General features: G+C 37.4%; 1 protein-coding gene across 1 annotated transcript in view; it reads right to left on the bottom strand.

The window, feature by feature from the left end:
- RYR2 (ryanodine receptor 2) overlaps nt 1-18253 on the bottom strand; it is a 279326-nt gene that overhangs the window by 97350 nt on the left and 163723 nt on the right. The window contains exons 48-56 of the mRNA XM_070734013.1: nt 16858-16978; nt 16544-16713; nt 14406-14626; nt 10719-10809; nt 9821-9961; nt 7739-7902; nt 4378-4456; nt 3138-3227; nt 741-878 (exon numbers count right to left, since the gene is read on the bottom strand). Of these exons, the coding sequence (XP_070590114.1) occupies nt 741-878; nt 3138-3227; nt 4378-4456; nt 7739-7902; nt 9821-9961; nt 10719-10809; nt 14406-14626; nt 16544-16713; nt 16858-16978 (1215 nt within the window). The remainder of the gene's footprint in view (nt 1-740; nt 879-3137; nt 3228-4377; nt 4457-7738; nt 7903-9820; nt 9962-10718; nt 10810-14405; nt 14627-16543; nt 16714-16857; nt 16979-18253) is intronic.

The raw sequence follows: 18253 nt of genomic DNA, 5'->3' as shown, positions 1-18253 counted from the left end.
TTCATATATTTCTCTATTAAATCCTAAATGTTAAGACTATGCTAGATCTTATTATTCAAAATAATCTAGAAGATATATAAATCTGAATGCCATGAATTCTAGAATGCCAATTTTACATTTACCTGAAAATGAATAAATGATATATGCATTGAATTATAGTAAAATGAAAGTAAATGTTTAGATAAGACTCAAAGCATAAAACATCCTAATTATCAAATATAGTAATAATCAAATAAAGTAAACAGATGCTAAAAGTTTCAGTTTATCTAATTTCAGGAATTTAAATGCGTATAGGAATTCCATTAAAGTTCTTATGAAAGGGGAAACATGTATCACAAAACATTTAGAAGCAGAATTACTTGAAGAAAGGATTTATCTTCTAGAAAGGAAAAAAGACATATTCTCTCTCAAGCTTGTTTACATTTAAAATTACATTTCTTTCTATACACTGGTCTGTTAAATTCATTAGTTTTATAAAAATCACAATCCTAAAACATATTGTGAAGAGAAATTCCATTTTCTTTAGATACTTCAAAAACAGCAAATACAAAATAAACACAGAGCATTAAACTATATAAAGTTTATATAACTTTCCCCTACTTAGAGAGCTTGGGAGCCAATGCCCACACTGAAGGAATGCTGCAGCTTCTACATCTAAAATAGTATTTTAAAAAATAACTAGGAAATATTGGTGATAAAGCTAAGTAACATAATCAGAAGCGCTTGCAATTCAAATATACCTGACTTGTTTGTGATATTCGACGTGAACGATTATAAAGAGCCATAGTATCTCCTTCCCTCGTTCTTTCAACCCGCCATCCCCAAGCAAGCATGGTTTTCAGAGACTCTTTAATTGGCCATCTATAAATTTCTTTTTCCTGAAAAAAGTGCATATATATCCTATTAGTGGTAAATGAGCACCCAATCTTTTGACTGAATTTGAGATATGTATAAATAACAGAGACCACCATCCAGCAACTCTATATGAAAGGTAGATCCTTGACCACAAAAATCTGTTTTGATTCTAAGCATACCTCTTTTAAAGTAACTTCCTTAGAAGCCAAACATTCAATTAGAAATTATTTTGGTTGTAGACAAGCATAAAACCAATAACATAACAATCACTCTGGAATAGAAGAATAAAATATCACATTGAGAGAATAAAAGAAAAGAAGGACTAGGATATCAGACTAGAGTTACAAAGTATAGGGATTAAAAGCAGGGTGAAATCTATAAAATCATATGGTGCAACAGTGTTATAACTCAGTTTATAAAGGTCTATGACAATGTAAAGCTATGCCTTTACACACATGCCTACTATAATGTCTTCTGCTTGAGCCTTTGGGAAGGAAAGTTCTGCAACATACCTAAAGAGCCGAGATTCAGTTGTTAAGATGATAGGGCAATTGGAAACATTTCCAGTTTGCTGTGTTGCCTTTTTATATACACCTACAATATATGTATATTTTCCTATTTGCAACAAAATGCTCAAGCAGATCAAAGGCTTAGTCTTTTGCTAGCTGATCATAATGCAAGGTTATTAGTTTTGTTTTATAGTGATAGTTATCTGCCTTATGTTGTTCTACGACCAAAATAAATAGTAAATAATTGGAAATTGAGCACTAAAAGTATTATTATCTATATGATAACCAAATATTTATATAGCTTTTCTTTATGAAATAACTATTTTAAATCTTTATATTCATATCTCTTATACAGTATATTAGAAGAGATACAAAAGTGGCAGTAACAAAAAAAGAAAAAGGAAAAAGGGATATCTGTAAAAATCCATTAAATATAATACAAATATTACAAGCATTTGATGACTACTTTCTAAGGACAAGTGTACTGTCCTCAAATTGTAGTATTATATACAAAAACAATTCCTATTAAATGAACCTTTTATACTTTTAGTTTGAGTGGACTAGAAGATCCCTTCCAAAATCCCTTCCTTCTGTTCTGTTCTGTTCTACTCTACTTTAATACATTCCATTCCATTCCATTCCATCATATCATAGCAACTGAAGGGAAATCAGAAATATCATGCCCTCATAAAAAGTGAAAGATATATCATACACTTCAGAAGACTTCTATTCTTATTCTTTTATTGATGTGATCTTTGGAGATTGATAATCTATCACAATTAGGATATAGTAAATTAGTAGGAAGATTGCCAAAAGCTTGGGATACTAAAAAATCAGTATCCACGGGAAGCAATAAAATCTCCATGCTTTACCAATCTGAAAATCCCCACTCCCTCTTAAAAGAAATGTATAGCATCCTATGGAGAAAGTATTATTATCAATTTTGTAATGGCCAATTTTGCTAGGACAGCAGTTTCCCCCACAGATCCTTGCAAATAACTTCTTCACCCACCCCCAAAAGCTGATGAGATTAAATGGGTTTTGCAAGTGATATGACAAGCATATGAAAGCAGTGCATTTACTCAACAAAGGATGATAATTTGGAATTATCTTAAAATACTGCTGACTGACAGAAATATAGTTCCAGACCTAAAACAGAATATTTAAGTCTTTAACCAGTGATCAAAGTTGAAGATACATAGTTCAAGGAAAAATACTTGGATGTTGGTTTAACAATCAGCTTCACAGACTACTTCCTGTGGTTATAATGTTTAAATCAGGATTTATGGAGCTAAATTATGAGGTGCAAAGTTTTTTTTTCCAAACCCTAGCTTTAGTGTTCTCCTTTATAGTGCAAACACTACCAAGTCCGTCACACACAATCTCTCTAGCCCTTCCATAGTGCTGAAGTTTGATAGGAATGAGCAAAAGAGAAACAAAATGGAGGCTGCAGTTCCTGTCACTATTTTTGCTGGGTATGTGGAGTATGTTTCTTTCTGCTGGAGTTCTGGAAGAATTCACATAAGTCCTATGCAGAGGACTTACGCAGAGACTAAAGCAGAGAATCTAGAGAAAATTCTCACTGTCCAGAATTTATTATTCTTACCTTTCCAACTGAAAATTTTACAAGTGACAGAACATATATTCTTCAACATATATTCTTCAAGTCTTAAAGGGGTTTTCTAATTAATGGGAAAGCTGTAAAATTGCCTGCTACTTTCAATGATTAAAAGAAAAGATTACAACAAAAAAAATCTGACACGAACTTCTTACCTTTTCTGATAATAGTTTATATTGTTTCATTAATGGCTGCACTTTGGAAGATTCTGAATATGTTTCACCATATATCCACCCATTTGCAAACTGACAAAAGTTTAAAGAAAAGGAAGGGATAAGTTGATCAAGAATATTGATGCCATTTATGATTTGGATGCTCTTTTTGCATGCTATCAATATACTATACCAAGCTCATGAAGCAAATAAAATTTCCCATATTTTTATCATGGATCTTCTACTCTCTTCTATTCTTAATACTTGTTATAACAACAATTTAAAACTCTCAGGCTTTAATTTGTCATGCAAATTTTAGTTTTACAAGTGTTACACAGTATATTACAATGTAATATTTTTCATCTTGTGTAGCAATCGCTTTTATAAACTGATAATGAGGTCATACTTAAAGTGTCTATCCTATATCCCAAATATTAACACTCATGCACAAGGGGAAAGAATTAATTCATCACAGACCTCAGAACCTCCAAAGGTGTAGAAGTGTTATGGGGCAAAAATGCTAAAGAATTTTTAAAATTCTCAAAAACTGAGCATGCTTAATGGACACAAAATGTCAACTGACTGTTGAGTAGAATGAAGAGTGGGTGGAAGGGAATACAGTGCAATAAATGTATTTCAGAATCTTCATTGAGGGTATTAAGTATGCATGTCTATGTTTGAGCTCACCAAAAAAGATTGAACAGGTTATGTTGAAGCACTGCAAAAAAAAATTATAGCCTCTTGCAGTATCAACTCCATTTTTCAAAATCTTCAGAGGAAAGATTCAGATGTTCTTCAAGTGAAAGTGACTGGGACAAACATCACTTTTTAAAAAACTAATCTGTTTTAACAATAATGGCATTGTAAAAGACAACCATGCAAATGCAGCCATCCAATTATGTAATGATAACTGTGATACCAAAAAAACAATCTTATTGAAATAAACTTATTAACTGAATGGATCTGTGGAAAATGTAAAAGTTGGGCTGATTCTTTTCTTAGAAAGTAAATGCACTTAAAAATTTAAAAATCTGATTAAAGAATTAGAATGTTTGAATTAATGCAACATAAATAAAATTCCGTGATGAATATTGAAATGAAAAATAAAGTCAAATCATTAGCAAGATTCATTTCCTGATGCTTTACATATATCCCAGCAACATGAGTGATACAGAGAGAAGAGGGAGGGAAGGAGGGAGAGAGAGAGAAGCAAACGATGCATAGATGTGAACATACACTTTACCTTTTCCATGCACCATTTATCATGAGAATGTTCAGCGTATTTGTTTATAAAGTAGTCTAGTTTTTCAGGAATTGTAATGCTGAGTGAGAACAAACAAGGCAAAGTTAATTATTTCGCGACAGTTCTTTTATATTTAATTATTTTACCTTAAATTTATTTAAATATATCAGCATTTGCATATCTCAAATTCTAGTATTATCTCAGAGAACAAAAACTGGTATTGGATCACTTGATTGATTGATTGATTGATTGATTGTATTTATATGCCACCCAACTCCCGAAGGACTCTGAGTGGCTAACAGACAAAAAAACATTAAAAACATCATAAAACGAGCATTGTACCATCCTGAAAATTATAGACATCACAACATTAAGCATTAAAAACAATTTAAAAGCCCTTCATATCATTTCATAGTCAGAGCTCGCCAATTGCAACCACGAGATCAGCGGTCCCAGGCCTGCTGGAAAAGCCAGGTCTTTACTGCTTTTCAGAAGGCTGGCAGGATGGGGGCAGTCTGGATCTCCAGAGGTAACTGGTTCCAGAAAGCCAGAGCAGCCACAGAGAAGGCCCTTCTCCATGGGCCCGCCAATCGGCACTGTTTAGCTGATGGGACCCCAAGGAAACTAACTCTATGGGATCTCACCAGTCGCTGGGAGCTATGTGACAGAAAGCAGACTCGAAGATAACCTGGTCTTGAGCCATATAGGGCTTTAAAGGTTATATAACCAATGCCTTGAATTGTTTCTGGAGACCAATAGGGAGCCAGTGCAGCTCACGGAGGATTGATGTAATGTGGGTGTATCTGGGTCCACCTACGACAGCTCGCACAGCTACATTATGGACCAATTGTAGTTTCGAACCCTCTTCAAGGATAGCCTCATGTAGACCGTGTTGCAATAATCTAATCGTGAGTAACAAGGGCATGATTGACTGTGAGGAAAGCCTCTTGATCCAGGTAGGGTTGCAGTTGGTGCACCAGACGAATCTGTGCAAAGATCCCCCTAGCTATAGCTGTTAAGTGTTGATCTAAATTCAGCTGTGAGTCTAGAAGGTGTTGTGGTGAGCTCTGGCCTAGCTCCTGCCCCAAGGAATGTGCAGGTGGATGTGAGGGAAACATCCACATGCTGCAGGCCTGTTTTGCTCCCGATGGAATCTGCCGACGAAGCCTCCTCTGACCAAGGAAGTGTGAATGACAGGGAAGACAGCCCAGGAGGAGAGCAATCATCTGTATCATCCCTGGATTCTGAACAAGAATTAATGACACATCCACCCATGTGTAGAGTGATGCATAGGAGACAACAACTGAAGGATTATTACGAGAGAAAATGAGGCCACCTGTGGTTGGGTGGGGCTGCTGTAATTAGTGCTACAGATAAAAGTGCAGCCTGGTGTTTTACTCTCATGGCAGTTTATCTGATTCATTGTTTTGTCAAGATCGCGGTTTTTGTGCTGTTCAAGATTGTGTGTGGACTCTCTGGACTTTAGAATTGGACTCAATTCTAAATTGGATTGCATTTATCCTGTGCCTTGTGTGTACCAGAAAATCCCTTTGACATTTAAAAAGGGAGCTGTTTCTGTTTTTCTGTTTATAAAAACTTTTGAGTTTTCCTTTTATCGTGTGGTGTGTGTCTTCCTGGACTAATTACCCTGTAATTACGGGCGGTTGAAACACGCCAGCAGAACAGAAGGATACCCAAATTGCGAACCCGTTCTGTGGAGGACAATTTCACACCCCCCCCAGGGACCAAGGATGGACAGTTGACATAGTCTTTAGGAGGCAATATCCACAGCCACTTGGTCTTGTCTGGGTTAAGTCGGAGCCTGTTGACTCCCATCCAGACCCTCACAGATTCAAGGCACTGGCACATCACATCCACTGCTTCACTGAATTGATGCGGGGTGGAGATATATAACTAGGTATCATCAACATATTGCTGATACCTCACCCCAAATCATCGGATGACCCCATCCAGTAGTTTCATGTAGATATTAAATATATACAGTAATACCTCATGATACGAACTTAATTGGTGCAAGGAGGAGGTTCGTAAGATGAAAGGTTCGTAAGACGAAACATTGTTTCCCATAGGAAACAATGTAAAGTCAATTAATCCGTGCAACCAAAAAAACCCCCGCAAAAAAACGGCTTTCGGCGACTGCTGGGAAGCCGCGCAGCTGTTTTAAACGGTGACAGCCGGCCTGGGGGGCTTCCTAGCACCCCCTGAACCCGGGTTCGGGGGGGTGCTGGCAAGCGTTCAGCTTCAGGAGACAGCTGGGAAGCGGCGCGGCTGTTTTAAAAGGTCGCAGCCGGCCTGGGGGGCTTCCCAGTTCGGGGGGGTGCTGGGAAGCCCCCCAGGCCGGCTGCGACCTTTTAAAACAGCCGCGCCGCTTCCCAGCTGTCTCCCGAAGCCGAACGCAGAAGTTCGGCTTTAGCGTTCGGCTTCAGGAGACAGCTGGGAAGCGGTGCGGCTGTTTTTAAAGGTCGCAACCGGCCTGGGGGGCTTCCCTGCACCCCCCCCGAACCGAACCCGGGGTTCCGAAAAATTTTGCCTCTTCTTACGAACTTTGTTCGAGTTACGAACCGGCGTTCGGGAGGCTTCTGGGAAGCCCCGCCGCCTGGCTGTCACCTTTTAAAACAGCCGCACGGCTTCCCAGCAGTCTCCGAATGCCGGTTCTTAACTCGAAAAAAGTTCGTAAGAAGAGGCAAAATTTTTCTGAACCCCGGGTTCGTATCACGAGTTGTTCGTAAGACGAGGGGTTCGTATCTTGAGGTACCACTGTATTTATAACAATTTTGAAAATAAATTAAGTAGTTACTGAACATAAAGGGAACTTAAATTGCCAATTGTACTTATACTTAATGTAATGTAATTATTAGAAAACAAACCTGAAATAATATTTCTAAATAATTTATATACTTTTATATTTGAGAATCAACCTTCATTAACAAATAGTTAAGGAAGAATGGTTTCTTGGAAATCCTGTTTATGACAGATACATTTTTTTTAATAGCAACACAGCTAGATGTTTTAACAACACCCAAGAAAACACTATTCATATAATGAGCAGTGGTGGCGCAGTGGTTAGAATGCAGTACTGCAGGCTAATTCTGCTGACTTTTGGCTGCCTGCAATTTGGCAGATCAAATCTCACCAGGCTCAAGGTTGACTCAGCCTTCCATCCTTCCAAGGTCGATAAAAGGAAGACCGAGATTGTTGGGGCCAATATGCTGATTCTTCGAACTGTTTACAGAGGGCTGTAAAGCACTGTGAAGTTGTATGTAAGTCTAAGTGTTATTGCTATTTCATATTATTTTAAAAGTTATGTTTAACTCAATACAGGCTATGAAAACATCCTTACTTGGAAGTATCAACAGGCTGTGGATTGAAGTTCCCATCTGAATCCATGGAAGCCTGTTTTTCCATAACACCAACATAATTTGATTCCATGTAATCAGGAGGTAAAGCCCCAGCTACAGCACTCAAGCATGGCAGTGCTAATTTGAATAGTTCTTGTTCATATTTCTATAAACACAAAATAGGATGCAAAAAACCCTGGTAAAAAATTAAGAGAACTTCCATTTATCTGGGAATTGTCTCAGCATTCTATTACCACTATCATTACTATATTTATTTTTATTTTTAAAAAATACATTAATAAAGTTTACTTTTAAATCAAGCTACTTCACACTTTCTAACTAAAACAAAACCACACTTCCCAAGGGAATTTAGCTCAGACCTTTCCTTGCACTAGAAGCAAGGAAGCCATCAAATCCATTGGGATATTGTTCCCTATAAAGGCTGAGCCTTTTGTATTTGACAAATATTGACAACACCAGGAAAAAATGAAAAAGAAACATGAGATACTCCATAGTTTGCAGATAAATTAGCAATTAAGTATTTTAACCAGGCAAACATTTGTTCAAATGTTGATTTAGAGGGGACTAGGTTTAATAGTCTGCTGAGTTAGTTGCAATTGTCAGTTGAATCAATATTTTTTCAATTCCAGGGTTATGATGATAGTTCTAACTAGCAGTTGAATTTGCTGGGATTAGAATCTTTCCCTATGACACATTAAACATTAACAACAATTGTTGTGGTTAGCTCTGGCCCAGCTCCTGCCCCAAAGACTGTGGGTGTGGGGGAGACATCCACATGCTACACGCCTGTTTTGCCCGGGTGGAATCTGATGATGAAGGCGGAATCTGATGATGAAGGCTCCTCTGACCAAGAAGACATGAGTGACAGGGAGGAGGAGAGTGTGGCAGACAGCTCAGAAGGAGATCAATTATCTAGCTCCTCCTTGGATTCAGAACAAGAGTTAATGATACAGCCACACATGCGGAAAGCAATGCATAGGCAACAACAACTGAGAGATTATTATCAAAGAAAATGAGGCCACCTGTGGTTGGGTGGGGCTGTGGTAATTAGTGAGGCTGCTATAAATAGCAGCCTGTGGGTTTGGCCATTGTGGAGGATTATCTGATTGTTGTGTTTCGTGACTGCTTTACTGACTTTGACTTTTTGTGTGCTGATTTTTCCCCACTTTGAAACTAAACCAGAGCAAAGTGTGTTTCACTTTGTGAAAGAAGAAGGACTGTGAATTGCCTCACAGCTGCAAGCTAAGTATCACAGAACTGATAAGGGACTTGTACAAATTACCAGTTTGGTGGGAGAGGAGTGCTCTTTGCTATACCAAAAGAGGGCTTAGTTTAAGTGAATTTTCATTATAAAGAACATTGTTTTGAATTTTCAAACGTGTGTGTGTCTGAAATTTGTACCTGTGAATTTTTGGGAGGAGTCTACCAGAGAGCCTGACAGAACAAACAATAATCAATGGAAGAATTTCTGAGAACCAGTGTAGCATTTATTTATGATATAGTTCAGATTAAAGTACTGGATTTCATCCAGGATTTAATCCTGGATATCCAGATTAAAGTACTGGAGTAGAATCTTGGAATTACAGTTTTGGCCACCTTTAGCCATAGAAGCTCACTGCGTGATCTGGGGTCAGCCACCAACTTTCAGGTTCACCTACCTCACAGGATTCTTGTACTGGAGAAAACAGAAGACAGAAGCCACTTTGTGCTCCCAAATAAAAGGTGGAATATATACTGATTTTTTTTAAAAAATGAAATCTGCTTTTATTTATAAATATTTAGCCCACTCATATTCATCTCTACCTCATGCTGCTAGCACAAATGGAATATTCGCCACTATTGTAAATTTTTCATTTAATATAATTCTTCTATTAAAGGCAACAAAGTTACAGATTGGATAAACATTTATGAAAATAATTTGCTAGCTAATTAATTTTTAAAGAAGATATATTTAAACATCATTATAATTTTCATCATGATATTCATTTCAGCATATTCATCATAAAGTACAATTATTAATATGCAATTAATACATATTAAAATATCACATCCTAAAATATTACCTTTTGAGATAAGGCATCAAAAATACCCCAGAACAGCTTTCTGGATAAATGAAGTTCTTCTTCTGATGCAGCACCAAAATTTCCCCATCCTCCTGGTAAACAGTAGTATTTCCAACATCTTTCATAATGAATTGTCAACAACTAAAAAAGAAACATGAGAGTTTGCTTTCTGACAAGGCCTATTCGGTAGCTACATATAATCACTTTAAATGATAGATGCACAGATGTTGCAACAGGTGACATAAAGATTAAAATAATTATCTCAACCCTATCAACAATTATGGCAGAATTAATCTATTATTTGTTAAGCTAGTATAAGGATTTTGGGTGCTTTTTCTTTAAATTAAACATTCAACAAATAATTACTTCCATATCTCTAGATTATCTCCAAACCTATGGATGGTCTTAATAAGATTTGAATCATTTTAATCACTGACAGGTCTTGGCCAAACACACTTCTGTATGGGGGAGAATTTCCAAAATAATGAATGAAATAGGTCTTCTAAATATCCTTTATACAACTTGTATATATTTTCTCGTCTCTAGCTAAGATAATTACTTTATTTTCTATTTCTGCTACATATAAGGCAAGTTTTAGGCCAAGTCTGTGTTTTCAATGTTCACAGTATGTAGCTTTTTGTAAGCACTATTGAAATAAGAAATATTAAATTGTATCCAGCTTTGAATCAAAACTGAACTATCAAAATGGAACTGAAAGAATAACAGAGTAAGCATGGCATAGTTTTTGTGATCATCCTACATTTAGGGTTTGAATATTACACTGAATGTAACATGGATTACAATTGGCCAATCGTAGGCAAATCACAAGGTCATCTGTTTCTTCTGATAGATGATGCCTAATGACATTAATTGCATATTTTATAAAAATTAAACTTACCTTAAGAGGCATTTTAGCATGTTCATTTAGAAGAGGGATATCAAATACTAATCTTCTCAACAAATGTTGCATCATTGAAGGTCTTAGCTGACTATCAATAGAAAAAAAGGTTCAGTACAACATAGACTAGATTTATAACCATTATTGTGATTATGCAAGTTAGTAATCTGTAATCACTACCGAAGCTTAATCAGTGTTACTGATTAAAAGATAACAGTACATGAAATATGGAGATAAAATATGTTCAGATTCATGCTTGAACAAAGCCAGTGTGGGACAAAACAATGAGGGAGGTAATAAAAATGCTGAATTCATATTCAGTTGTTTTCTTATAACATTATTTCACCTTTATCCCTTTGTATGAAGTTATTTTCTTCTAACAAATTTATGTTTTGTCTTTAGTAATATAGTTAAAAACCTATAAATTATATTTTATATTTGGAGTTATATGCAGTATAAACATATCCCTTCCTCCCAACAGTGTCTGAAACATAACAATTTATTTTACATTTTAATTAACTCCTGTTTTTCACTGTTGACCTCGTGGATAATTTACTAACCAACTAACTATATATTCTGTCATAGCAAATGCTCATTCATTTGAAGATACCTCAGAAATGCATTCTTTTTTCATTAGCATTTTAACAGCAATAGTTTTGGAATGTATTTTATTATTACCATAATCATTACATATTAAGTAATGCTGGATATTTATTACATACTAGTAGTTGACGTAATTACAGATAATTTTAATCTGTTGATTCACTTTATCATCAATCCTACATCCTACTGAAATTCAACTCGAGCTGCACAAGCCTTTTGCAGACATGAAATTATTGACCTCTTGTCTTAACAGATACAAAAACTGTTAGTAGAGTGACTCTACACTTTTTAATGTACTTTTGTAAGAAGATGCTATTTTTTGGACTGTAAGATGCACCTTAGTTTTTGGGGAGCAAAATAAGAAAAAAAAATCTGCCTACCACCAGCATCCATCTGGCTAGCATCCTTAGCAAACAGCCTGGAACATTAGACTTGCAAAGGTCAATTTGAGAGGCTATTTTTTTCAGTCTTGCAAAGCTCTGTTTCAGAGGCTGGGCTACATTTGGTGTATAAGATGCACCCAGATTTTCACCCCCCTTTTGTTGGGGAGTGGGGAAAGTGCATCTTATACTCCGAAAAATATCGTGTCTGTTGTTTCCTAAATGAAGCTTATTTTTGTTTTTCTTTCAAGCAAGCAACAGCCTCAAGAATAATTTATTACAGGACACCTAGAAGAGGACTGACTAATGTCTCTGAAACTAGACCATGGCAAAAATAAAGGAACTGACAAGTAGACCAGTTCCTTGGAAACTTTTTCAATAAGAAAAGGACAGGATATGTGCTCTAGAGCAGTGTTTCCCAACCTTTTTTGAGCGGCGGCACATTATTCACACTTACAAAATCCTGGGGAACACTGGGGGGGGGGGGGAGCGGGGGGGAGGAGCTAAAAATGTTTGGACAAAAAAACCCTCTCTTCCTCCCTTTCTCCCTATTTCTCCCCTATCTCTTTCTTTCCCTCTCTCTCCATCCCTCTTTCTTTCTTCCTTCCTTCCTCTCTTTTTTGCTTTCTCTCGCCCTCCTTCCCTCTTTCTTTCTCGCTTTCTCTCTCTTGCATTCTTTCTCTCTCTCTTTCTGTCTTTCTTGCTATCTCTTTTATTCTTTCTTTCTCTCTCCCTTGCTTTCTCTCTCTCTCTCTCTCTCGCTTTCCTTCTCTCTTCCTTTTTCTCTCTTGCTTTCTCTCTAACCCTCCTTTTTCTCACTCTCTCTCTTTCTCTCTCGTGCACCACGCCGGCAACATAGAGAGAAAGAGAGAGTGGAGAGAGAGTGGAGGGCGGCTTGCCGGTTCGCTGCCCCCTGGATCAGCGGCCCCGCATGGCCCCAGTGCAAACTCCGCCATTGCCTTCACCTCCGCCTAAGAGGCAGCAACCACATCCAACCCTTTGCCCTCCCAGGTGTCTATGGCGCTCAGCGCCCGGCCACGCTCCGCCTCCCGGTACCCCACCCGACTTCTACCTGCAGAAACGGGTGGTGAGGCGCCACGAAGGGCGGCACTTGGAGGCCACCACGGCACCGTTGTCATCACGGCGCAAAGCCACGCAGTCCCGGATTGCTTGCTTCTCCGGCCAGCAAGCCGGCTGCATGGGAAAACGGCGCGCTTTTTAAACGCGTGCTTTTTAAAGGCGGCGCTTTCCCGGGCAGCTGACTTTGCTGGCCGGAGAAGGGAGCAATTCAGGACTGCGTGGCTTTGCGCCACTTCAAAAATTTCTGTGGGGGGGGGGGTCCTAATGACTGTGCGGGCGCACGCCCACGCAGCTTAGAAACAACAGTGGCCGGCGCCCTCCCACCGAGCCCCAAAAGTTCACTTCCCGTCACCGCCAGGGAAGCTCCAGCCAGGCCTGGCTCGCGGCACACCTGACCATGTCCCGCGGCACACTAGTGTGCCGCGGCACACTGGTTGGGAAACACTGCTCTAGAGAGCTGCTTCTTTTGAGGAGACTGCAGAACACCAATTTTCAGCAGGATTGAACACTGGATGATGAAGGAATCAGCCATCTTGCTTTTAAAGGATACTAAGTTTGCAAGCTTCACTTTCTAATGACTTTTTGAAATGACCCATTGCACAGTTTAAGGCTATTAGCTATTAAGTTATTTTCTTACTGGATTTGCAAAATCCTGTTGATTTACAAAAGCTTGTTAAAGATTTGAAGAAATCAGAAGAATTGAAAATTCTATATTATTTGACTATAGAAGTAAAAAGAAGAAATATATAGTTGGTTTATTTGATCAGGGATAAAATAAGACATTTTTGCAAAGTTTTGGCAGCCCTTTATGGAATTTTTGCTGACACCGGGATTGATGTTTTATGGGTTTGCCTACAGATAAGAGATAGGATAGGGCAGTGATGGCAAACCTATGGCATGAGTGCCACAGGTGGCACGGGGAGTCATATCTGTTGGCACGCAATCCGTTGCTCTAGCTCAGCTCCAATGTGCATGTGTGTGCTCGCCAACTGATTTTTGGCTTCCAGAGAGCCTCTGGGGGGATGGGGGAGGGCATTTTTATCCTCCCCCGGCTCCAGGAAAGCATTTGGGACCTGGGGAGGGCAAGACACTAGCCTACTGGGCTCAGCAGAGGTTGGGAAATAGGCCATTTCCGGCTTCCAGAGGGCCTCCGGGAGGTCAGGGGAAACTGCTTTTACCATCCCGAGGCATTGAAATATGGGTGTGGGCGTATGCACGATAGCGCATGCCCACATTCTTTGGGCACCCAAGGAAAAAAAGGTTCGCCATCACTGGATAGGGGATTTTATGGGAGGTAAAAAGTTATTAAGTTCGTTTACACTTGATAAAATCAAGCTTGAAAATCTCTTATTTACATAATTTTTTTCTTCCCCCTTTTTATGCTCTTTTCCTTTTTCCTTTTTCTTGTACTTTTCCTCTTTCTTAGAGAAAGAGGCTGGGAAATAGGCAAGCCTCTTTCTCTAAGTGTAGTTTCTATTAGGTTCTATTGTAATCAAATCTATTCTATTGTAATCAAAATTCTTAATAACAACATATTTTTAAAAGAGTAATATTTTGCAGAAGACGTTCCCTTAATTTTAGTGTTTGTTTCTTTCTCCACCCACGCTGTCTAACCCATCCTTACCCACAAATGGAGTGTAGGCACTCTTCAATAGAATCCCGCTGAGCTTTGGTAAGAGAACAGCCTTTGGAAAGCCGATATACAGTATGTAGCAAGGAATCTATAAGGGAAGCATGATGTTCTGTTCCAGCAAAAAGTGGAGCATATCTTGTTAATAAAGGCAAAACAGCAGTGCAGAGGTACCGATTAAGAGCCAGGGCCATATCTGTGGCACTCAGGGCAACCTATAAAACAAATTATAAAGCAGTTAATATATTTTACTACACAACAATGACACACAGTTGCAGTATTTTTGAGCTAAGCCTTTTCAGAGCTGCTAAGAATGTGAAATACCGCTATATATTTTATATATATATATATATATATTCTCTATATAATTTATATGTATATTTTCTTTATTCCAGTCTTTTATTAAAGAATTATTAAGAATGCAAACACTGAAGGGCCACTAGATGGCAATAAGGTTTTCTGCATCTTTAATTAAAATATAACATTTGCTTTATTATTCCCGTATTAAAATTGCATTCATTTTGAAATAGCAGTGATGGCACACCACTCTGGATTTTGCCTATTATTAGAGCTATTTGTGTATCATCTTATGCAATGACAATCAGATATGTAATCAGAGGTAACTACATTTGAACATTTCATTTGTGCTTGAATTACAGTTTATTTTTTAAAATTGGAAGTCTCTGTTGCTATGTCAAGGTTTCAATGTTAAAACCCACTTATATACGAAGAATATTATATAATACAAAATGTAAGGAGCCTTCACTCATTCTCTTTATTAATGTAAATGTCATCTTTATGTTAATTAACACTGAGAAACTGTTCACTTTAAATTTTCTATTAAATTTGAATCCTGAGCTACCAGGTCTCAAAAGCTTTAGACCAAATCTTTCCTTTTTAAAAAAAAAAATGTTTTTCAGTTTTAACATCATAATATTATAACAGATCCACATCCATTTTCATACTTTTTTTTGGCTGACATACAATATTTCCTATATATATAAAGTCTCATATCTTCATCTTTGTCTCACATTGTTTCAGGGTGTTCCCTTTTTTTCCTAATCAAATCATACCATTTTGTACATATTTCATAGTATTCCTGGTTTTTTTATCCTTTCAGTTTGATAGTTAATATGTCCATTTTTGAACACCGCTATATTTTGTCCATTAGTACATTTTCTGGTAGCATTTGATTGTCCTCCCAGTATTGTTCATATGCGATTCTTGCCGCTGTTATATGTAATATTAAATATTGAATATTTTTAGGATGTTGTTTTCTTATTCTTATTCTTGTTATTATTATTATTGTTGTTGTTGTTGTTGTTGTTATTATTATTATTATTATTATTATTATTATTATTTATTAGATTTGTATGCCGCCCTATGAAAGAAGGTAGCTACATTTTTTTGTATTTCCAACAAGCCAAATTTATATTTGGGTATATTTTAGCCAATATTGCTAGGGGTAGGTGCCACATGTAGAACATTTTATAGTATTTTTTTTTTTGTAAGCGACTGATTTTGTTATTTTGCCATTTGTATTCCAAATCCTCTCCCAGTCAGCCAAGTGTATATTATGACCTACGTTCTCTGCCCATGCTATCATTGAATTTTTGACTATGTCTTCCATTTTATAAAATTCCAGGACGGAGGATCTATATAATTTTGATATTATTTTTTCTTCTGGGCCTGTCAGAATTGTATCTTATTGTTGCATTTTGCCTTCACCTCGCTGTTGCCCAGATTATCCCGCTTTCTCCACACACTCCTTCAAACCATTTATGCCTCGAAGAGTCTCTGGAAACAAAAGAAAAGACAGCCTCAAAGGACGGAGGATTGTTCTTCTATAGCTGCCGTGCCCTGCATCACCACCGGAAGGCCAAATGTTTCTTTTCCAACAATTCAGCAACTACAAAACACAGCCATGAAACTCCAGGATAAATCACCATTGCCTTAAAGAACTGAAGATTGGGGTACATGAAGACTCCCACACCTTGTTCACTTTGAATCCAAAGTGTTGCTCAGCCTTAACACTTAAATCATCATTTTTAAAAGTATCAAAATTTATGCAGAGGATATATCTGGATAAAAGAGAAAACGCTAATTAGGGAAAGTTAAAAGCTAACTGTTACCGTATCTAAAGAAGCAGCTGCACGAAGATCTGGCAGAAAGCCAACTTCTAGCAGATGTAGAAGAAAATCTTGGTTTTCAATTCCATAGACCCTGTCAAGAAACAATACCATCGCTGCCTTGTGATCAGGGCAAAACCCCCCTGACATATCAGGTTCTATAACATTGCCATCTAGGAAAAAAAGAGAAAGAGAGGATGGGGAGAGGAAAGGTGGGGGAAGTAGAGAGAAAAAATTATTTCCACACACCTGATGAAGAAGAAATAATCAAGTGACTCGTAATAAATAATAGGAGGGAAAACTACAAGTTTTCTTACCTTTTGCTATTGTTGGCATGTGAAAAGGAATGCTAATTACACCCACCAAGTCCTCCAAAGGAATCAGGGACCTCAGAATAGATCTGATTCTAATGGCTTCCCCTTTGCCAGCATGGATGAGCTAATGGAATAAGGCAATTAAGAATTCTTGTATGAGATTGTAGCAATCAGAGAATGCAGATACAGCAGTACCTCTATTTACGAACTTAATTCGTTCCGTGGATCAGGTTCTTAACTAGCAAAGTTTGTAAGAAGAGGCAATTTTTCCCATACGAATCAATGTAAAAGCAAATAAAGTGTGTGATTGGGGAAACCACAGAGAGGGTGGAGGTCCTATTTCCACCCAGGAGATTCCTAGAGAGGCCCCATGGAGGCTTCTCCTTGCCTTTTCCGGTTACAGGCTCGGTTTTGTAAGTGGAAAATGGTTCTTGAGAAGAGGCAATAAAATCTTGAATGCCCGGTTGTTATCTAGAAAAGTTCGTAAGTTCATTCTTAGGTAGAGGTACCACTGTATATCCTTATACATAATAATTCCATGAATAAGCTAATTATAAATGCATGTCCACCAGATAATACTTATGTGAATTAATACAATATATCTTGAAATCTCATAGAGCTCAATATTTGTTTAAAGATGGACTGGTATCATATTCCAATGACGCACTATTAAAAGGAGGTGCCATCCTCATGGTAAATACATATTCCTCGGAAGGATCTGAAGAAGCAATTATATTAACAGTCATTTCTACCATTTCTATATCAAAAAGTTCACATTTATAAAAAGTCAAATTACATATTTAATTTCCCTATGGCTAGAATGTGAAATGATTCTATTTTGCTTAAATTATTTTATGCCATTCAACTACCACCACCACACAAATATCTATTTATATTCATGTTCTTTCTTTCTTTTCCCCATACAACATCCAATTAAAAATCTGATGGTCCAAGTGAAGAAGATTTTTTTCATTTATTACATTAAATGCCACCCATCTCATGTGAGGCAATAAGTAGGTATGTTGATTCCTAAATTCCATCTGCAATAACATTTTGAATTTTAGTATGTCTATATGAATTCTGAAGTTATCTAAATATATCTAGCAATATAAAATGAGTTCTGCCTGACTGGGCTCAGGCAATTAGTAACAGTCCAAGGAAAAGAAATCAAACACACACATGCTTTTCTAATCAGCAAACTTGTATTAAACAAACAAAAAAGGGTTAACCAAAACAGTCCTTGTTGTCAGAAATAAACTATAGTGCAAGGCTTAACTCAGCCAAATACAAAGCACAGGAAAAAGCAAACAAGGACAACCTGCACGGAGCAAAAACATTTCAGGAGTCCTTTGGATCTTGGAGTCTCGAGAGCAAACAGCTAGGCTCAGAGGTTTCACCT

This window comes from Erythrolamprus reginae, chromosome 1 (assembly GCF_031021105.1).
Source record: "Erythrolamprus reginae isolate rEryReg1 chromosome 1, rEryReg1.hap1, whole genome shotgun sequence".
NCBI lineage: Eukaryota > Metazoa > Chordata > Lepidosauria > Squamata > Dipsadidae > Erythrolamprus > Erythrolamprus reginae.
The sequence above is the reverse complement of the archived record's forward strand: the minus strand, read 5'-3'. Positions and strand labels throughout refer to the sequence as shown.